General features: G+C 41.1%; 1 protein-coding gene across 1 annotated transcript in view; it reads left to right on the forward strand.

Annotated features, from left to right (window-relative positions):
• Positions 1 to 23,447, forward strand: part of ADAM10 (ADAM metallopeptidase domain 10) — a 211,913-nt gene that overhangs the window by 110,565 nt on the left and 77,901 nt on the right. Inside the window, exon 3 of the mRNA XM_073586969.1 lies at positions 22,246 to 22,364. Coding sequence (XP_073443070.1) covers positions 22,246 to 22,364 — 119 coding nt within the window. The remainder of the gene's footprint in view (positions 1 to 22,245; positions 22,365 to 23,447) is intronic.

Genomic DNA, 23,447 nt, shown 5'->3' on the forward strand with positions numbered 1-23,447 from the left:
CTGCACTCTAGTAGAGAACGTTTTGTGTGACTAGCGAGCTAGGGGCATATAGTGCATTGGAATGCTCGTCATACTCTAGCAATCAGTTACATTAAAATCCACATCTATAAATGTGTAAATCTCTATCTTGACGTTGTTTTGTTAGCACTGTACCAAAATGCACGCAGTGTAAGATGTGTATTTAATCAGCTTGCTCTCTCCTGATCAGACTGATTATTAGTGCGTCGCTGCTCGTAGAGGTGAGGATATTCCAGGTCATGTGTACTAATCAGGTGAAAAAAAAGACTGCATATTACATCAAAGCTCCCATTTCATCTGATTTGCAATGGACTGATTTCTTATTCTTAGTTCTCATTAATGGCGTTCTATAGGATGGAGGGGAAAAAAGGCTGCACTGAGGCAATTTTGTCCGGTTCCTTGTTCCTCATTTTCTTTCTGATTGGGATCTTGCTAGTCATAGAATTCTCAAAGTCAGATAGTGTAGTAATTAGTGAGCATTAATCTGACAGAATGTAACTTTAGTCTTCTATTCTCCAAGTGGATTGTACAATCCTTTGATATTTCATTTTTCGTAGAAGAATATTGCCTACTTTTTCAAATGACAAGTCCTTGGGGTTCACAGGATATGCATCTGCGTTTTAACATATAAAGACCCCAATAATGTGTTGCCGTCGTTTTATTAGAACTTATTTTGGTTAGTATTGTTTGCAGTTGACAACATTAGAGTAACACAACTTTTAGAGAAATGTTTAGATTTTGAACAGTTTTTAAAGGGGTTGACCAATCTTAAGAAGAGAAATCTGCAAGTACTGTGTGTTCCCTGTGTGGCTGAACAGTCACGTTACTGCAAGTACGCTATTTGTGGTCACATGCAGACTAGACTCTGTTCTTTCTTAATGTTCTAGTTGGCTTGTGACCACAAGTATGCAGATCTCATACATGAGTTCATGTTATACCCACTCGTATGGGGAAAACAGTGGATAGCGTATTGCTCACTGTCATGATTTGGCGTCATACTGCAAGTGTGCTCCTGCCTCCTGAACGGTGCAATTCTCAGCAGTCGTGTGAAACATAAATGGGGTCTCAGAACCTAGTGCCTCAATGATCTGAACAGAATTTAATGGGCTTACAAAATCTGAAGATGTATCCAAAAGCTTAGTAGCTCGTTTAAGTCCATATTTGTATCTCATGGCTATATCTTAAAGTCTTTCAGTTTTTTTTTATTTTGGATTCTAATTAAAAACTATGGTACAGTCCAGGTCTGTATTAACACTTGTCATTTGCTTCAGAGCTGAAATCTTGCTGAATTTCTTCCTGGCTTTAATATCTAAAAGATTAAATTGCATGATATTGCAGTAATGAACCCACAGACTAGAATGGTACTAAAAAGGAAGACCCTTCCTCCCTCTTATCTTTAAGCACTTTGAGCTAGTATTCATTGGCACAGTAGACATTTTGGAATCAGTTCAGAAAGACGTGTTTTTTGTATATGTACCACTGTAAGGGTACCGTTACACTAAGCGATGCATCAGCGATCCCGACAATGATACGACCTGGTAAGGTTTGCTGGTGTGTCGCTAAATGGTCGCTAGTGAGCTGTCAGACAGATCTACTCACCGACGCAGCAGCGATCCATATAACGACCTCAGCAGTCGTTGGTATCTTGTCACACAACGGCTATTCAGACGACTTCCTGCCTGAGTTATGCGTCGCCAACGAGGTCGCTCGTCGGGGTCAAACATTGCGATGCATGCTGGCCAGCGGGACGCCGACGATGAAAAATGGCCCAGGACATTCGAGCACGATCAGCAAGATCACATGTAGCAAAATCGCTAGCGCGATCGCTGTTGCGTCACAAAATCGGTGACGCTTCAGCGATCTCGCTTTGTGAGATGGGGGGCCTTTAGTGTACGGGCTGATAACATTTTCAGTCCTTGAAGAAAATGTCCTGTCTGGTTTATATACCAATGTGCTACTTTCAATTGTGTCAAGTGGCACATAGCCTTGGAGAGTGTCAACATTTTGGATGACCTGCAGAGATGCATATGGAGGCGTTGTGTTTTTAGGGTCAGGGAATTGTGCTTATTTTATCTCCCAAATCTAAAATAAATTATTGAATGATGCTTTTAATTTTTCAAAACCCCATCCCATATAGGTTAAAAAAAACAAACGAAACAGGCTGTTTCACCCCTTATAAATTTAGAGAAGTGAAATCTATTGTAAATAAGGTAACTATATTCCTCTAAACATTATCCAAGTATTGCGTGCTCAACCTTTGTCAATGACCCCTTGCTGGCAATGTCCGTGCCCTATGGATGTCTAGCTTAATTTTTGACAGTTTCTCATTCCTAGTGCTGAGTGTACACTGTAGAAAATGAGCCCTCTAGAGATTGTCATGTTCTGCCTGTTCCAGCTCCTCACCGGTACAAGCGAGACGCATCCACGGAGCCGGCTGACAAGCCGCAGTCTCACATTGTTTTGCAGATTAAACTCGAGGGTCTCCTATTGTTTTTTTAAAGCAAAGTATAAACCAGTCCAGTTATACTGCGATTGTATCGTTATATGGCTGGGTTTATTCTATTAAAACTTGATGCCTGGCTGCAGATTGCCGCGTTCTAGTTTTCTCTATGCTGGGTCTTACCCGCTATGTATTTATGCTGGGCTCTGTGGATTAGCCCTCTGTTTTTATTCTACTTCTTCTGATCCTGTCTTCACAGTTCTAATTCTTGTGTACACAGACTGAATAATGGATTTTCTCATTACACTGAATAGTATGCACATTCTCATCTCCCCCTATACATGTCTGGCATTTTTTATAAAGCTAAGCAGATCATCGTGCGTGGCATTTCTCTGCTGGTGCCTCTATATATTAATTTTTTAGGTTTTTTTTTTTTTTTTTCTTCCACTGCGTTGTGATATTCGGTAAGTGTCTTTTAAAAATGGCATACATTTTAAGCTAGGTTCACTTTTGTACAGTGCATTTTGCTGGATGTATGCGCCTGAATAGCAAGACACTATATTCCGACACACACTGAACTGGGCAAGTATGAGCGAAAAGAATATATGCATTTGTTTTGTAAAGGTTGTAGTAGTAGTTCCAAGGACAGCCCATAAGATGTTCTGAGTGTGTATATATATTATAGGAATGAACGATTTTTCCAGGGTAACCTTGTATGCGGCTTGATTCATACATCCTTCGCAAAGAATAACTTGCCCAATTCCAGCCTTGCTGAAGCATCCCCAGATAATCACCGATCCTCCACCAAATTTCACAGTGGGTGCCAGACACTGTGGCTTGTACACGTCTTCAGGTCTCCGTCTAACCATTAGATGACCAGATGTTGGGCAAAGCTGAAAATTAGACTCCTCAGAGAAGATTGGTCTTTGGCAAACGTCAGTCTGGTTCTCCTTTGCTTCTCATTGATGAAAGGCTTTTTTCTAGCTTTACATGACTTGAGCCCTGCCTCTAGGAGCCTGTTACGTACTGTTCTTGCCGTGCACTTCACCCCAGCTGCCATTTGTCATTCCTTTTATAGGTCACTTGATGTCATCCTGCGGTTGCTGAGTGACATTCGAATAAGATGAGTCATCCCCGTCAGTGGAGAGTTGTTTTCGCCCTCAGCCAGTCTGTAGCTTTGTTGTCCCCAATGTCGGTCTGTAGCTTTGTTGTAATGGACTGCCGTCTTAGAAATTTTAAAGATAGAGGCAACATGATGCTCACTGTATCCCTCTGCTAGTAAAGCTAGAATTGAGCCCTTCTTTTCCTCACTCAAGACTTTTCAACTCATTTGGCATGGATAAGTTATTTTTTCATCCCTATTACTTTTGGGATATTACTAGCACTTGTTTTGCCATCCAGCTTGTCCTATTGCAAGAGGATTGTGAACACCACAGCAGGATTTTTTTATACTTTCCTTCATTAAATAAGATTTGGTTCAGGTGATCACCTAATCAGAAGCACATTAAGTAGAATGAGGTGTACTCTGGTTGGAATTCAACTGACACTGGAATGGAATGGCTGTCAGACATGTAGAGAAGCTGATTTTTATGAAACTGTGCAGTGGTCTCTTAATTTTTGCTATATATATAATATTTTAAAGAGAGTGCTAAATAATAGTAAAATAAATTATTTAATTTAAAATTTTGATGAATTACATTCCTGTTCTATTCCATTCAACTAGTGTATGAAATACTTAAAAACTCCCTTACTGGGTTAGAAAGCGGCGAGTATGTTCTCCTGTAATAAATGCGTGCTTATCACAGATGGACGCTGTCATCATGTTGTATAGGCTTTGCCATTGATTCCGGCAAGTGTCTGCATTTGACATTGATGTGTAAGGTCACAGTCTTTCTATTATTAGCTGCATTATCCTATAATCAGTACAACATGATAACTTCGTCTAAAATGTGCTCCTTTCTGATAATAGCACCAAGGTTATATGTTTCTGGCAGATATTTGCCAACGTTCAGATGAAAGGTCCAATATTGATTAATTTCAGTTTTCTGTTAAGCATCACATTGTGTAGCAAACTGAAAATCAAGTTGGTCAGATCGTCACGACGTTTCATTGCAGAATAGTGACCAAATCGTGAAATGGTATCCAACATAACATTAGGAGACCCACGCTGTGAAGTCTGTGCTGCCATATGATGCATACAAGCCCTTATTTTTCCACCGATTTAGAAGCCCCCATTTTAGGGTATGTACCATTGAATACTGGGTCAGTATGGCCCAACAGTTCTCTGTGCTCCATTACACTGAGCTGTGGAGTCTGTCAGTATAGTGATTTACCAACTCCCATTTTTTTTGCTTTAAAAATATGCAATTTTAGTTGTGTAAAAATCTGAAATTTTTGTTTGTGTAAAGATTCTAGATCTGCCATTTTTTTGAGACCTTACATACAAATGAGATGGCCTATGGCCAAATGATGATTCACTGACTGCTATATTACTCAACTTCTCCACGCACAGGAAACCTAAGCTCAACTGAATGCTCCTTTGTTCTCTGAGAAAGTCGCTGCCAGACTTTGGTGGCGGCTTATCTCCAACCGAACCAAAGGATTGGCCGGTGACATTCAGGAGGCTGAACCCTTTTTTGGCCGATTTAGCCAACTTTAAAACAGTTCATGTTGCCTCTACCGTTACTGCATCACTAATCAATGAATAAAGTTGTCAGACTGTTGAATTGGAGTCCAAGATTTGGTTAACAGACTTCACAGCCTTTGTATTATGCATCCTGACTGTAGATTTGAACCTAAATCCCTGTTCAACCGAAGTAGAAACTATTCTGTATTTTTAGAACGCAAGTAATTGGTATAATAAAAGAAATGTAGTAGTTAATAACTTGGTCCTTAGAAGATACCTAGATTACAATTTTACAACCAAATAGCTACTTAGATTTAATGTCTAAACATAATTTTTTTCCCCATAAATCTATATTACAGAAAAATGCCTGATTTTCCCCAATTTTGACTCCTCCCCCAATGCACCTATTACCCAATTCAGTACTAAAATCTGTCTTCAGTTAAAAAGTTATGAGTGATTATTGAATCACTGAGAGATCATGTTACAGATGATACCCATAGACTGTATGTTGTGCATGGGAGATCTCATAGCTGCTATCCTCCACGCTCTAGTACAGGGGTAGGGAACCTTTTTTCTGCTATTTGGATATTTATATAATCTTTGAGGGCAAATCATGCGCTACCTCTGCTAACAACGTACGTCCAAACGCTGACACTGGTGTCAGGACATCTTTCATTGTACGTACCTTGGCGTTTAGCAATGAACACTGTGTGCTTGCCTAGCAAGAAGAAATTAAGGGGCTGGCAAAACACAGCTGCCGATTCAAGCACCTACGATCCCTGCAAATCTGCCCTGGGGCCGGATAAAAGGTCGTGGGGGTGGGGGAGGTCATCAAGGGCCGTAAATCGCTTTCGGTTACCCATCCCTGCTCCGGTTCAAAGACAGTCGACTAGAGATGGAACCCATGTACGGTAAAACTAATGATAAATGTAGGATCAAAGGCATATAATGGTCAGAAAAGGTAATTAGTAGTTCCTCATGTACAGTCATGACGCCTTACTTCAGAATAATTCTTTCTTTTTTGTTTGATTCCAAATGAATCTAGCAAAACAATGCCATTTCTATTACGTGCTGTAATACGTCATATTTCATAACTAAGTAACATTGCCTTTAGAAGAGAATATTGCCAATATATGGCACTTGTTGAAGATTAATGATGTGACAGTGCATACTAAAGTTTATGCAATCGGACCCACTTTGGAGTTGGAATGTGCAGCTGTAATATGGACATTGAAATATTGCACTACTACAAGGTTGGCCTTATGTCCCCCATACATATTAGACGAACGTTGGCCGATTTCCGCAAGCTTAGCAGACAATCTGTGTATGAAGAACTGTTGACTCAGCCCATATAGCTGTCAGGAAGATAATGGTCCAGCGTGTCCAATTTCGGACTGACGATACTTATGTTCTTAGAATCATAGAATCATAGAATCGTAGAGTTGGAAGGGACCTCCTGGGCCATCTGGTCCAACCCCCTGCTCAAAGCAGGATTCGCTAAATCATCCCAGTCAGATGTCTGTCCAGCCTCTGTTTGAAGACTTCCATTGAAGGAGAACTCACCACTTCTCGTGGCAGCCTGTTCCACTCATTGATCACACTAACTGTCAAAAAGTTTTTTCTAATATCTAATCTGTGTCTCTTCCCATTCAGTTTCATCCCATTGCTTCTAGTCTTTCCTTGTGCAAATGAGAATAAAGTTGATCCTTCTACAATGTGACAGCCCTTTAGTTATTTGTAGACAGCTATTAAGTCTCCTCTCAGTCTTCTCTTTTGCAAACTAAACATTCCCAAATCCTGCAACCTTTCCTCATAAGACAGGGTTTGCAGACCGGTCACCATTCTGGTCGCTCTTTTCTGAACTTGCTCCAGTTTGTTGATGTCTTTTTTAAAATGTGGTGCCCAAAACTGGACACAATATTCCAGATGAGGTCTGACCAAAGAGGAGTAGAGGGAAATAATGACTTCACGTGATCTAGACTGTATGCTTCTGTTAATACATCCTAGAATTGCATTTGCCTTTTTTGCTGCTGCATCACACTGTTGACTCATATTCAGTCTGTGATCTATTAGTATACCCAAGTCTTTTTCACATGTGCTGTCACTTAGCCCTATTCCTCCCATTCTATATATGCTTTTTTCATTTTTATTGCCCAGATGTAGTACTTTGCATTTCTCCCTGTTAAAAACCATTCTGTTAGTTGCTGCCCACTTCTCCAGTTTATTTAAATCTTTTTGAATCCTCTCTCTCTCTTCTCTAGTATTAGCTATCCCTCCTAGCTTTGTGTCATCAGCAAATTTAATCAGTTTACCCTCAATTCCTTCATCTAAATCGTTGATAAAGATGTTGAACAATACAGGGCCCAGGACAGAGCCCTGTGGTACCCCACTTGAGACATTCTTCCAACTGGATATGCAGCCATTTATGACCACTCTTTGGGTCCGATCACTAAGCCAGTTATGAATCCACCTAACAGTTGCCTTGTCCATTCCATACTTAGTCATTTTTTCAATAAGGATTGTATGAGAGACTTTGTCAAATGCTTTGCTGAAGTCAAGATATACTATATCTACAGCATTTCCTTGATCCACCCAATCAGTGATACCGTCATAGAAGGAAATTAAGTTAGTCTGACATGACTTATTAGTTAGAAACCCATGCTGACTCTGTTTAATCACTTCATTCTTATCCAGGTATTGACATACATGTTGTTTAATAATTTGTTCAAAGATCTTTCCTGGTATAGAAGTCAGACTCACCGGCCTATAGTTGCCTGGGTCCACCTTCTTCCCCTTTTTGAAGATAGGAACAACATTTGCTCTTCTCCAGTCTTCTGGCACTTCTCCTGTTCTCCAAGAATTTTCAAAGATTATGGAGAGGGGTTCAAAAATTTCTTCTGCTATCTCCTTCAGTACTCTGGGGTGTAATTCATCTGGACCTGGAGACTTGAATTCATTTAGGTTAGCTAAGTGTTTCCTCACTATCTTTCTGTTTATAGATATCCTGGATTCTTCTATTCCCTTAATAGGACAGTGAATAACAGTTGATGTTGCATTTCCTTTCTGAGAGAAAACAGATGCAAAATAGGAATTTAAAAGTTCAGCCTTCTCAACATCCTGTCTTACCATTTCATCATTTTCATCCTGTAAAAATCCTATAGCATCTTTGACTTTTCTTTTACTTTTGACATATCCCCAAAATCCTTTATTATTGCTTTTGACATCTCTTGCAAGCCTCAGTTCATTTTCAGCTTTAGCTAATCTGATTTGTGCCCTGCAGGTTCTGCAGACAGCATTATATTCTTCTTTAGATATGCCTCCCTCTTTCCATTTTATAAACATTTTTTTCTTCCTTTTTAGCATGTGCTTAAGTTCTGTGTTCATCCATCCTGGTTTCCTTAAATGCTTCCTATTCTTCCCTCTTTTCGGAATTGTTAACAACTGTGCTTTGAGAATTTCATTTTTCAAGATTTCCCATCCTTCCTGGACATTTTTGTCTTTAAGGATATCCAGCCATTATCTGGATATCTTATCTTGTTGCGATAAGTAAGCTACTAACACAAGAGTCTAGCATTGGCTCTCTTGTAGAGAATGCAGGAGCTCTAAGCAGAGCAAGCTTTTTCGTGCGTGGAGCAGACAGGAGAGGTGATGCGAGATGTAGAATCAATTGTGTATGGGGCCTCTAGGGCTCGTTTTGCACACAAAGAAGTGAGGAAACTAATTAAGATTGGAAGAGCTAACTATTCAAATTCTTTTACTCCAAGACTCCCTACAGAGTACAGGGTCCAGATAACAAACGGACATGTGTTTATGCATGGATTGAAAAGTCTGTTGGATTTGGAGCTTTTAGGTATGTCACAGTTATGAAAAAATATGCATATTCTTTCCCCTATTAGTCCTGAATTTAAAAATGTATGTCCCATCAGTATCGGAAATATACAAACCCCAATTTTCATAACTTCCCATCAGCACCAAACTGACCTGCTACAGTTGTAAGGTTTTCTTTCAACTCAGGATGTGCTTCCTTGGGACAAGAGACTTCTCGACATCTACATCTATCTTGCTATCTTATAGTTTCCTCACCTCCTTGGTATAGTAATTTACTCTCTTCCCGTATGTTAAGGTTTGTAGATTCTAAGTTCTTTCTCCTACTGCAATTCTGTGTGAGAGGAGGAAAGTGGGCTGAGGAGGGCCTTAAGAGTGAAACAAAAATACTAGGCATAGACTAATACCACAAAAAAAGTGTCCTTAAAAAAACTTGGAGTGACATGTAAAGAAAAAAAAACTTTAATCATTTACCAAATATAAAAACTTATAACCTGCTGTAGCACTTTGCTATTTTATACCCTCTCATACATTACTGATGTGTTCTGGTGGGCTGTTTTCATCATTGTTTGGTTTCAATCCAGGACAACTGCACAGTTTGGTTACATGTTATAGCTCTCTTTTCCACCAGTCCTAATGACCCGGATTTCCTGAAATTGCCGTATTAATATTGATCTATTTTAGGTTTTTCTATTGTCAATTGAGGGTGTAACAATGTACATTCCGGCAGCCGACGATTGGATACTGTGGAAACAAAGGCCTGATGCATATAGACGGACGTGCCAGTAGTGCTCTGTGCCTTGTCATCTTGTGTATGTGGGTGGGTGAATTTTGGGTTCCTGCTTTGCACCTCATGCTGGCATCTCTCTGCTCTCTAGTAAATAGGAATGGCTACATTTGTTGTGTCCCTAGTGATGGCGGCTAAAGCATTATTCCTTCTGTCTCATGCCTATTGTTTGCTGATTATTGGTGCAGCTCACATCCAAGGAGTCGTGTTAATGGTAACTTGAAAAATGTATTTTTAGACTTGTTAGTAAAACCAGAAGTCCTTGCCCATACACCTTTGCTGTCTGCCACTGGTTTGGCTGACTGGTTTCCCTTCAGGTTTAGGCAAGTGGTTTTAATGGGAAAAAGGCAATAGGCCCACAACTATCTCCACATCTCTCGTGTGCATAGACTGCTTTGATTTAAAACTCTTAAAGGGGCGTTATCAATAAACTACGTATTATTTTCGTGTTAAATGTATTTTTTAAAAAATGAACTGTGGAGATAGCTATGTAGATTGTTAAATTTGTAAACATATATTTATTTTAATACTTGTAACACAAGACCCTGATTTAAGCAATTAATAAACACACTACCCAAACCCATTTCCCTTACCAAGGGATTGGCCACACTTTAAATATCAATGAAACATACTGATCTTGTAGACAATACGCTACATCTAGACCAAAAAAGTGTGATAGAAACATAAATGAGATAAAATTCCAATTTTTATTTCAACATATAAAATAAATGAAGTGCCTCATACCATACAAAAAGATCATTTATTTTATATGTTGAAATAAAAATTGGAATTTTACCTCATTTATGTTTCTATCACACGTTTTTGGTCTAGATGTAGCGTATTGTCTACAAGATCAGTATGTTTCCCTGATTTAAGCAAGTAGTTTTCAGATGTTGGCTTCCCTTATAAGGCCCCTGTTAGACGAGCTGGTAAGAACAAGCATTTTTAGAAATATGGAAACATGCTGGCATTATCCCAATGGAAGAGCGTTTTGGTGGATAAAAATCATGATCACTATCACATCTCCATGTTGGAGCAGGATGTGCGGCCGATAACATTCGCTGTATATGCAGGCAGATTGATTTAGTGATCGCTCTGTATTTATCGTTCCTCTTTGGCCTCCATAAACAGCCGAGTAAGCAAGTGCCAAACGATTTGAATATGCATTCATGGCCAAAAGTTTTGAGACAGACACAAATTTTGGTTTTCACGAGATTTGCTGCTTCACTGTTTTTAGATATTTTAGTCAAATGTTTCTATGGTTACTGAGTACCATTATAAGCATTTCATTTTTTTTTTTCTTTGTTTCCTATGCACAGGGCGGCACGGTGGCTCAGTGGTTAGCGCTGCAGCCTTGCAGCACTGGGCTCTTGGGTTCGAATCCCACCAAGGATTTCACTTATTGATAAGTGTTGATCAAGCAGTGAAATGTTTGAGTACTCGAATTGAGCACATCGGACGTTGGACTCTGCCCGTCTCTCTCCCCTGCCCCCGTCTCTCTCCCCTGCCCCCGTCTCTCTCCCCTGCCCCCGTCTCTCTCCCCTGCCCCCGTCTCTCTCCCCTGCCCCCGTCTCTCTCCCCTGCCCCCGTCTCTCTCCCCTGCCCCCGTCTCTCTCCCCTGCCCCCGTCTCTCTCCCCTGCCCCCGTCTCTCTCCCCTGCCCCCGTCTCTCTCCCCTGCCCCCGTCTCTCTCCCCTGCCCCCGTCTCTCTCCCCTGCCCCCGTCTCTCTCCCCTGCCCCCGTCTCTCTCCCCTGCCCCCGTCTCTCTCCCCTGCCCCCGTCTCTCTCCCCTCTCCCTTCTGCCCGTCTCCCAGAGATTCGAGCACCATGGTATACTCTGCACTGCTCGCTACTCGATCTAATATATCGAGCAGGCACTGAGCACGATCGCCCATCACGATTATTGAGAAAATACATTGTCGTTTATTACAGTTTGTGTTCTTTGTCTAACCACTAAACTAATTTTATGCTTGGTAAAATGGGAGAAAAAACATGCAAAAATGTCTGAATTATCATTAACCTGGCCTTTAAGAGTTAACGTGGGATCTCTTAAGATGAAGGTGTTCTTTTGTATTTGTCTCTCAAAAGTAACCTAAAAAAGAAAAAAACACTAGATGAGAAAATGTATTCACCAGTAGCAATTCCAGAGGGAGCCTGCATGACAAGGCTCTGGGGAATGACTCTACACGTACATAAAATGAAGTTGTTTTCCTGCAGGCAACCCTGTGATTTTACCAATTCCACCAGGAAAGGCTTGGGTAAATGAGATTTCTGAAGAAACACTGTACAATTATATTCAAATTAAAACTGTCTTTCACTTAAGTGCCGCTATTTGATGATAATGGCAGTAATGTTTTGCATATGTTTGAAGATATTTAGTAAAAATGTATTCTTATTCTAGATGCTTAAGAATTGCCCACTTAAAAGTTCAATTATCCGTAGCTAATAGGAAGCCAAGGGATTATCCCATGTATGTAATATCAGTCGTGGTAGTCGTCGCAAAATTACATAGTATGAATTTACATAGAAATGGTCACCACTATTTAAATGTGTGTAATAATAATTCTAGTGAAAACATTATGATCCTAAGGAGAGTAGGTTTTACTGAAGACATGACACGCAAAATGTTTTCAATGGCATTTCCTGACTGTGGTTGACATTGAGGACATGTCACTTGGTGAAAAAATTGAGTCATATATTTAGTAAAATTCCCTGAGCTCCCCTGATTTGCCACTCTTTTCTGTATTGCGTTGCCATGCACTACTGCAGAAATATTCACGTGTTTTCTTTTTGAGCTCGATATGTGAAATCTTTGCTTGCAGTTCAACTAGGCGTTTCTTCGTAATCTCTGGGAGTGTGCGCTTTCATCCCTCCCGGATTCTGCCAATCACAGATCAACATCTGTCAGTCTCAGTCTGCTGAGCTGTAATAGTTAGTTGTCTTGGAGAGATGGTGGGAAATGCACATCCCCAGGGAAAACTAATTGTCGAGTTGAACCACGAGCAGAGATTTCACATATTGTGCTCTAAAAGCTACAAATGTGAATATCTCTACCCTGGGGCAATGTAGCTCAAAATGGAAAAGAGCTACAGATTCCAAGAGAATAATTGTGGGGGGGGGGGGGGGGTGTTTTCCACTGTATTTAACTAAAATTTTTAGCAAGTGTCAGATCCCCTCAAACCCTTTTGAGGACCCAGAGTTGTATTTGTCCCATAGTGGTGTGTATATTTATAAGATGGTTGGAGAGAGATGCATAGAGCTATTTTTACTACTATTCACCCTCGACAGAGGGTCCAGTCATATCTCCAATATCACTGGATGGAAGGCCATAAATCATTATACAGAGGCCCAATGACAGTCATGGATGGAGCCCTGTTCATACACAGTCAGTGAGTAATGTAGTCAGTGATGTTGCTCTCTTGATGACTATGTAATGATGCCCAGTGCTGGTCTTTACCACGTCTCTGATCACCAGATATTTGACAACTTCTAGAAAACCTACATATGAGGTCTATGGAAGACGTTTTCCAACTGATGGCTTGCTTCTGAGAACGTGGCTCTACCTGACTCTTCCATTCATCCTTTTTTTTTTTATCTATTTAAATCTGTTTCCATAGAAGAGAGATTACGGCACGTTTTCAATTATAATTTTTTTTTTCAATGGAATGTCTAAAGGTAATTCTGAAAGCATTTTTATTGACCTTTTGAAGTCAAATCGATAAAGCGTACCCAGTCACCTAACTAATGTTTGGCCTGAACCTATTTGTACGTTTTCATTCCGGCTTCGCACCCTTTGACAGGCTCTGCTGGCCTGTATATAAATATGATGGATGCCGTGTTGCTGGGAGGAGACGGCAGTAGCGAGTGTTGCTCTTTCTGCTGGGCTGTAGATTGTGAAATATACTCCCGCTGTGAAGAGGGCTTCTGCGGGGCGTAACGCCGTACCTTGGAGCCTTGTAACTGCAATCTGGAACGGCAGGACACGCGAGGGACAGGGCAGAAGACATGACTCTGGCTCCTCCATTCCTCCAGCTTCTTGTTCCTTACAGTTGAAAGGCGCTCTGTAATTCTAGCTTCCATGTCTATATTTGAGTGCTTACGGAAGGCTTAATAATCGTCATGCTTGTTTATTACAGAGATCTCTTGTCCTATCAGCCTGGAGTCTGCATTTAACAGTTTAATCTCCAAAAAACGAATCCTGGCAGCTGCCATTGTACAGATGACATGAGCATTATCATTGGGCTGTTCTGGAGTTAATTACTCCTTATGGAGTGTTGTGAATTAACATAAAAGCCAAATTTATTGAAAGCCAGTTATAGCAGTCTTCTAGTGTATCTCTTCCTCCATCTCCCCAGTGACTATACAGTGAATTAGCATGTTAATGGAACATCTGTAAGGGCTAGAGGCTACGCTTTGTTGCTTGCCCAAGGTATTTGTGCTGCGTTAGCGGTTGGTATTGTTACAGACGAGTCCGTTCACTTTTGGTTTATTAAATCAGCCGCGATGCCTGATACGACATGTCTGACGCTGCAGTATAGGAGCGAAGTGTGATCTTCATTATCTTGACTATGAACGACTTCAGTAAATATGATAATTTGGGGTAGCCCTTTAAAAGAATACTGAAGGTTATACTCCACAAGGCGTTTGGATTCAGATGAGCATAAAGAACTGAAATAGGTTGTTCCTTTCAGACTAGATGGCGGTCATACACATTAGACACATAGGTTAGTAGCTGAACTAACGATTGACTAGTGAATGATCTTTTCACCGATTTATAAGAGTGCATGTTGGTCAATCTTGGTCATTAATATCATTCAACTTGGCGATACAGTGGAGATAAGAAGTATTTGATACACGGCTGATTTTGCAAGTTTTACAACCTACAAAGAATGGAGAGGTCTGTGATTTTTATCATAGCTACACTTCAAATGTGAGAGACCGAATCTAATAATAAAAACCAGAAAATCACATTGTATGTTTTTCAAATAATTAAATTGCATTTTATTGCATGAAATAAGTATTTGATCTCTTACCAACCCGCAAGAATTCTGCCTCTGACAGACCTGTTAGTTTTTTTTTTTTTTTATTAAGAAACCCTCCTACTCTGCACTCATTACCTGTATTAATTGCACCTGTTTGAACTCATTACCTGTATAATAGACACATGTCCACACAATCACACTCCAACCTTTCCACCATGGTCATGACCAAAGAGCTGTCTAAGGACACCAGGGATCAAAATTATAGACCTGCACAAGCCTGGGATGGGCTACAGGATAATAGGCAAGCAGCTTAGTGAGAAAGCAACAACTGTTGGTACAATTATTAGAAAATGGAAGAAACAAGATGACTTTAAATTGTCTTAGGCGTGGGGCTCCATGCATGGTCTTGCCTCATAGGGTATTACTGATTCTGAGGGAGGTCAGGAATTGGCCCAAAACTACAAGGGAGGACCTGGTCATTGACCTGAAGAGAGCGGAGTCCACAGTGTCAGACATGAACATTAGTAACGCACTATGCCTTCATGGATTAAAATTCTGCAGGGCACGCAAGGTCCTCCTGCTCATGCCAGCACATGTCCAGGCCCATTTTAAGTCTGTCAATGACCATCTGGATGATCCATGTATGGCAAGATTTTGGCCAACAATCTCCTCTCAGTAAGAGCACTGAAGATGGGTCGTGGCTGGGTCTTCCAGCATGACAATGACCCGTAACTAGAGTTGAATGAATTTGCTGTGGTCCCTGCTTATTCGGCAACCTATAGCGCTTACCGAATAAGCTGCAGAGAGAACCTGGCTTACCGGATCGCGTTGGCTGATGAGCTGTTATGCTTTGTAGCTGCATGTGTCACGGCTGTGTCAGTCACGACACATGCATGGAGATCCTGTTTGTTGGGCTCTACATGCATGTGTCGTGCCGGTCACACAGCCGCGACACATGCAATTGCAGAGCCGAAAAGCTGATCAGCCAGCGAGATCCAGGAGGCCGGGCTTCCTCTGCAGATTATTCGGTAAGCGCTATAGCTTGCTGAATAAGCAGGGACCCGATCAAATTTGCTCAACTCTACCCAAAACACATACAGTGAGGGTAACTAAGGCGTCGCTCCATAAGAAGCATTTCAATGTCCAAGAGTGGCCTAGCCCATCTGTGGACCTGAGCTCAATAGAAAATCTTTGGAGAGGGCTGAAACTCGGTGTTACCCTCGATACCTGAATGATCTGGAGAAGATCTATATTCAGTAGTGGGTCAAAATCCCTACGGCAGTGTGTGAAAACTTGATGAAGATCTACAGGAAACGTCTGACCTCTGTAATAGCAAACAAAAGTTTGTGCCAAATATTAAGTTCTGTTTTTCTGTTGTCAAATACTGATTTCATGCAAAAAAAATGCAAATTATGTGAAAATCATACACAGATAGAGATAGATAGATAGAGATATATATATATATATACAGTGCCTACAAGTAGTATTCAACCCCCTGCAGATTTAGCAGGTTTTATAAGATGCAAATAAGTTAGAGCCTTCAAACTTCACACAAGAGCAGGATTTATTAACAGATGCATAAATCTTACAAACCAAAAAGTTATGTTGCTCAGTTAAATTTTAATAAATTTTAAACATAAAAGTGTGGGTCAATTATTATTCAACCCCTAGGTTTAATATTTTGTGGAATAACCCTTGTTTGCAATTACAGCTAATAATCGTCTTTTTTAAGACCTGATCAGGCCGGCACAGGTCTCTGGAGTTATCTTGGCCCACTCCTCCATGCAGATCTTCTCCAAGTTATCTAGGTTCTTTGGGTGTCTCATGTGGACTTTAATCTTGAGCTCCTTCCACAAGTTTTCAATTGGGTTAAGGTCAGGAGACTGACTAGGCCACTCCAACACCTTGATTTTTTTCCCTCTTGAACCAGACCTTGGTTTTCTTGGCTGTGTGCTTTGGGTCATTGTCTTGTTGGAAGATGAAATGACGACCCATCTTAAGATCCTTGATGGAGGAGCGGAGGTTCTTGGCCAAAATCTCCAGGTAGGCCATGCTATCCATCTTCCCATGGATGCGGACCAGATGGCCAGGCCCCTTGGCTGAGAAACAGCCCCACAGCATGATGCTGCCACCACCATGCTTGACTGTAGGGATGGTATTCTTGGGGTCGTATGCAGTGCCATCCAGTCTCCAAACGTCACGTGTGTGGTTGGCATCAAAGATCTCGATCTTGGTCTCATCAGACCAGAGAACCTTGAACCAGTCTGTCTCAGAGTCCTCCAAGTGATCATGAGCAAACTGTAGACGAGCCTTGACATGACGCTTTGAAAGTAAAGGTACCTTACGGGCTCGTCTGGAACGGAGACCATTGCGGTGGAGTACGTTACTTATGGTATTGACTGAAACCAATGTCCCCACTGCCATGAGATCTTCCCAGAGCTCCTTCCTTGTTGTCCTTGGGTTAGCCTTGACTCTTCGGACAAGCCTGGCCTCGGCACGGGAGGAAACTTTCAAAGGCTGTCCAGGCCGTGGAAGGCTAACAGTAGTTCCATAAGCCTTCCATTTCCGGATGATGCTCCCAAGAGTGGAGACAGGTAGGCCCAACTCCTTGGAAAGGGTTTTGTACCCCTTGCCAGCCTTGTGACCCTCCACGATCTTGTCTCTGATGGCCTTGGAATGCTCCTTTGTCTTTCCCATGTTGACCATGTATGAGTGCTGTTCACAAGTTTGGGGAGGGTCTTAAATAGTCAGAAAAGGCTGGAAAAAGAGATAATTAATCCAAACATGTGAAGCTCATTGTTCTTTGTGCCTGAAATACTTCTTAATACTTTAGGGGAACCAAACAGAATTCTGGTGGTTTGAGGGGTTGAATAATAAATGACCCTCTGAATAAACTTTTCACAATTTAAAAAAAAAATTAAACAAAGAAGTAACATTCTTTTTTGCTGCAGTGCATTTCACACTTCCAGGCTGATCTACAGTCAAAATGTCACAATGCCAAGTTAATTCCGAATGTGTAAACCTGCGAAATCTGCAGGGGGTTGAATACTACTTGTAGGCACTGTGTGTGTATGTATATATATATATATATATATATATATATATATATATATATATATATATATATAAAATATATATATATTTTTTTTTTTTAAAGATTCTGTCTCTGAAGTGTATCTACAATAAAAATTACATTCATCTCCATTCTTTGTAGGTGGTAAAACTTGCAAAATCAGCAGTGCATCAAATACTTATTTTCTCCACATTATATATTGAAGGACGACCAATTGAGAATGTTCTTTCACGGAAAGATGGATCATGGAAGAAAGATTCAAATGTAGCTGATTTTTTTTCCTGAGATGATGACTCCGTGTCAGTCTGCCAAAACAATGGCTTGATACACTGTGCAACAAATCTTAGGGAAGTTCTTGTCCTCTGAGAAAATTTTATTGTATCTTATAGATATTGATATGCTGAACACGAATATGTGCTCCAAAAGTCTGTATCACGTAAGGTTTTTAAGAAACAACAGTTTATAATGTACATTATGACGTCTGAGACACTACATACATGTGCATCGATGTCAGTAGCAAAAGCAAATGTTCAAAAGTGTTTTGCAGACGACTTCCATTTATAATCCGCGTCAGATGCTTCTGGAATAAGATTCCAGCAACAGTCAGCCAGCATTGACGTTCTCCACTTTCCCTGGTAACTTTTCTGTATCAGCGCAATGTCTTGGTGATATCTTTCACAGTGTGTATCGCTAACTGCACCAGGATTGGCTGGAAAAAAGTCCAAGTGAAAATGTAGAAAATGCCTTTTTAGTGACATATTGCATTTCATCAAATGATATGCTGTGAGCATGTTCAAAGTTCAGAGCCCTGCTGTTGCCAAGGAAGTTGAAGGTCACTTCTTTAAAGGCTCCCCATGCCATTTGTTCAGCACCTTGCAAAAGACCATCAAAGCTACTGTCATTCATTATATCTCTGATCTGTGGGCCAATAAAAATACCTTCTTTAATCTTTGCATCACTTAGTCTTGGAAATTTCTGTTGCACGTAAGAAAAGACTTTCGATTCTTTGTTCATTGCTTTGACAAAATTCTTCATAAGCCCAAGTTTAATATGCAAAGGAGGGAGAACTATCTTTCCTGGATCAACAACAAGAGGATTATGTTTAAAATTGTTCTGTCCAGCAACCAGGTTTTCGCGGAGTGGCCAGTCCTTTCTGAAATAGTGCATTTCTAGTGCACGACTGTCCCACTCACAAATAAAACAATACTTTGTATATCCAAGCTGCAGTCCAAGTTGAAGTGCAACAACTTTTAGATCACCACATATGTTCCAATTATAATTTCTATAAATAATGTGGGTCAACAGTAACTCCATATTCTCATATGTTTCTTTCATGTGTACGGCATGTCCAATAGGTATAGAAGGATAGATATTTCCGTTGTGTAGTAAAACGGCCTTCAGACTTAAAACTGACGAGTCAATGAACAGTCGACATTCCTTCGGGTCATGTTCGCATCCAGGAGCACCAAACAACCCCAAGACGTTGTTGCAAAAGGTTAAACTGTCGACATGGTTGAAAAATTGATTAAAGTCTTCTTGACGACTGCGAAAAACAGAAACTCTTGTTCCTGGTAATAAGAGATTCCGTTCTTGTAGCCTTGATCCCAATAATTCTGCCTGCCTCTTTGACAATTTCAAATCTCTGACCAAGTCACTCAGATCAGCTTGACTGAACAGATGTGGATTTGATGTAGATGGCTCAAAGTCTGGGTCTGCAGCAGTTTCATTTTCCACTGACATTGTTAGTTCATCTTAGTCGTCCTCCATTGTCCATACTTTGGGCGGCTTTGGAACGCGAAGACTTTCATCGTGTGGTACTGGTCTTATGGCTGACGGAAGATTAGGACATTCTATTGATTTGTTGCTCTTTGCTGAATATCCTGTTATATTTGTAAGGCAGAAGTAGCAATCTTTTACATGATCTCTTTTCTCCCCATATCATTGGGATAGCGAACGGCTTTGAAGGTCATGATCCATTCAGCCATGCTCTAAGTATGTCAGTATTGTCTTTTGATTCCTCCCCTGTCCAGGAGATGTGGTATGCTCCGTACACGGTCAGCCGAATTATTCACTGCGCCTGCGCGGAATTCACATAATAAGTGCTTGCATATGTGTAGATCAGCGGTTTGTTATTTCAATGGAAATTTCAGAATATATGATTTCAGAAAAAGTTCTTATGAATTATAACAGAATATTATGATTCGTATCATTTCTCAAAACCCTTACGTGATAGGAAAAATCTGAAGTCATTTCTGAAATCAGCATGAAAAAAATCTATCCGGAACACTCAAAATTGTCCGAAGGACAAAACCTTGGTAACACAGTGTAACTTTCTCCAACCAAATGTTCCTTATGGTTGAAATGTCACATCATGTTAATTCATTGTGCTATACCATAAGGGTCAGAGATGGAGGGAACCGGTCAGTCAATTAATGGGTGTTATGAGTGAGATCTTGGCTGCGCATTTGGTGATTTATTGAAGTCCCTTTTGCTTCTATTTTCTTTTGTTCTCTGACTCTTTGTGCCAAAGTCTCCAAAATGCCGCATGTGGATCATGAATTTGGTGCAAACTAGAAATGCTGTTTATTTTTTTCTGTATCTGTTTTGTTTGCGTATTTTTAGTGCCAACAGCAAATCCTTTAATAAAAATAAATGAATAATAAAATCTCATTTGTCAAAAAATGCGCTAAATTGAAATCTTTGTTGTAAACCTTAATAAAGGCAGGCACACTGGGTACAAGCACCCAAAAAAGTGTCATTTGATAAAAGCTGCATTTCAAGAATCTGTTTAAAACATCGGCTTGAAGACAGACTGCTTAAAAAGTGGCACAAATAATAGAGAGTGAAGCACAAATACTAATGCCACACAGGGCAGATTACGGCTGAAAACTGCTCCAGATTCATCATATTGTTTCTTTATAGTTTTAAAGATCCGGGGGCAGCGCGGCACTAGTCTCCTCTCTCTGTGTAGTCCCTGGCCGACTTCCCCTCCCCACTCCACTCAATGTGCTTGACAGGTCTCTACCACCTAAAGCTGTGCGAGGAGAAGCTGTCCCGCAGCGGCGCCGGACTAGTCTCGTTTGATCCTCTAGTCCAATGCTGGCCTTTCAAGCATTTTTTTTCTGAGACACCGGAGCATTTAAAAGATAACTGTACCTGGCTGCAGTGGTGCAGGCTCTGATCCCTGCCGCCCACTCATGGGGCAACGTGAATTGAGTGACCGTTCCCTTTAAACACAGACTAAGGAGTCACAATCAGATAGTAGTTGGACCTCAGACGGTGTTTCCTGTTTAAAATGCTAAAAAGAAAAACTTGTACTTGTGCAGTAAATTACAATTCAGCGACGTGAACAATCCAATTTTGGAATTTCTTCTTTTCTTCTGCATTTCAATAAACATGAGATGAACTCCTTCCATCATCCGGTTAGTAATCAGCTGCAGGCTACCGATGTCCCTGGCTGCAGCAATCTGTGGCCAACTCTGACGTGCAATTAGCCGTGTGATAAACAAGAATTGTCCCTGTTCTTAGGAATGTGGCTGAGATGCTGATAAATTCTCACGCAGTTTTGCCTACAGGTAAAGTAAGACTGCAAAGCTGTGTGCTGCGGGTTTCATATCACAGATTTCTGCTGCACTGCTTTTCACTGGACAAGCTCGTTATCCTCTATCACCTATCCACACGATAGATAGGTGGTAGATCCGTGGTGGTCCGACCGCCGGACCACCATAGATCAGTAGAACGGTGCACTTCTACCCCATTATTGTGGAGCAAGAGCAACATGGTGCTCAGATTAGTTCAAAATATAAAATAGTATTTCGTAACTGCATTAATATGTTGCTAAACTTTGTTATGGCAGAATAGTGTCCTTGGTTCATGTGGTATCCAGCCGGTAGGAAGTGTTTAAAGGGAATCTGTCACCGGAGTTTTACTACCCATCAAAGAGCAGCATGATGTAGAGGAAGAGACCCTTATTCTAGTGCGATATCGCTTACTTTACTAGGTGCTACAGTCTTAATAATTTGTGTTTTATCTGCTGCAGATCTTCCCGTTCTCTGATTGCGGAGTTCTGTATAACCCGCCCACACCGCTGATTAGCAGCTTATGGTGTACACTGTGCGTAGGCAGAAAGCTGCTAATCAGTGGTGAGGGTGGGGTTGGGCTGCCTAGCAGCAGGCCAAGTAGTCGTCTACTAATAATCTGCTGGCTGATTTTATCAAAATTTACAGCAAGTAGCCCAGTAAGGAGCACATCACTGGAATCAGGATCTCTGTATACTTTATAATATATATCATTCTGTTTCAGTATACACAGCTATTGTTAACTTGAATGTGTCCGATTTTGATCTTTCATTGTAGTAATAATAGTAATTTCTGGCAGACGGCACTTGTGATACGTTGGTGGAGCTAGGTGTACATAGAAGCCACTGTGTCCATATAGTGGTCTCCGCAATACTGTAGTTATTTACACTCCTTTCTTTATTCCCTTTATTTTGCAGACAGTTTAATCTTCGGATGAAGAGGGATATGTCTCTATTTACTCCTGATTTCAAGATAGAAATGGCAGGAGAAGCGTTACCGTATGATACCTCTCACATATACACTGGGCAGCTATTTGGTAAGTACTGATGGTAATGTGGGCAGCCCGGTGGCTCAGTGGTTAGTCCTGCTGCGGGTCTTTGGTTTAACATCTGCCAGTAGGTACAGGTCGGAGCACATGTACAACGCAACATGTTTCCTGTAAAGTGCTATGTTCTTGTTTCTGCATATTGCTTAAGAGAAATCCGTTGTAGCATGCCATATGCGGGGCCCAAAGCCCCCGAGCGTGCAAGATTACTAAGGGGCCCTGTTTAAACCAGCATTGCCATAACACACAGCACATGACCACTGCAGCCAATCGCTCGGCTCCGAAGTCGTCGTCTTGCTAAATTGCATCACCGCTGCAGCCTTGTGTTCGAGAACCAGGAGCCCTAGCAGAAAGGCAGCACTGGAGTAGCAGTGGCTGGGAGGCTCGTTCTGCTATTTGACTTGATTTGGTTTTTTATAGTTTTATGGCTTGAAGGTTGAAAGGAGACATAAGTCAATCTATTAATTAATATTTTGATACAAAAGAAAGCAAAAATCCCCATAAGTCAGATTCTAATAGCCCCACTGTGCAGATAACTACTCCACATACGGCATTCAGACTATTTCTCCGGATCTACGTCCCATCACAGAATCACAGTTTGAGGATTTCATTATGAGCTGCTTTGTGATGTGAATATGTACATTCGCTGTATAGACAGGTCAGTCTGTGACTTCCTGTGGGCTATAGGATGTCATCACCTGTCACATCTCTCCTGACGGACTATAGGATGTCATCACCTGAGACATCTCTCCTGACTGACTATAGGATGTCATCACCTGTCACATCTCTCCTGACTGACTATAGGATGTCATCACCTGTCACATCTCTCCTGACTGACTATAGGATGTCATCACCTGTCACATCTCTCCTGACTGACTATAGGATGTCATCACCTGTCACATCTCTCCTGACTGACTATAGGATGTCATCACCTGTCACATCTCTCCTGACTGACTATAGGATGTCATCACCTGTCACATCTCTCCTGACTGACTATAGGATGTCATCACCTGTCACATCTCTCCTGACTGACTATAGGATGTCATCACCTGTCACATCTCTCCTGACTGACTA

This window comes from Dendrobates tinctorius, unplaced genomic scaffold, assembly GCF_039654945.1.
Source record: "Dendrobates tinctorius isolate UK_male_01 unplaced genomic scaffold, ASM3965494v1 ptg000097l, whole genome shotgun sequence".
Taxonomy (NCBI): Eukaryota; Metazoa; Chordata; class Amphibia; order Anura; family Dendrobatidae; genus Dendrobates; species Dendrobates tinctorius.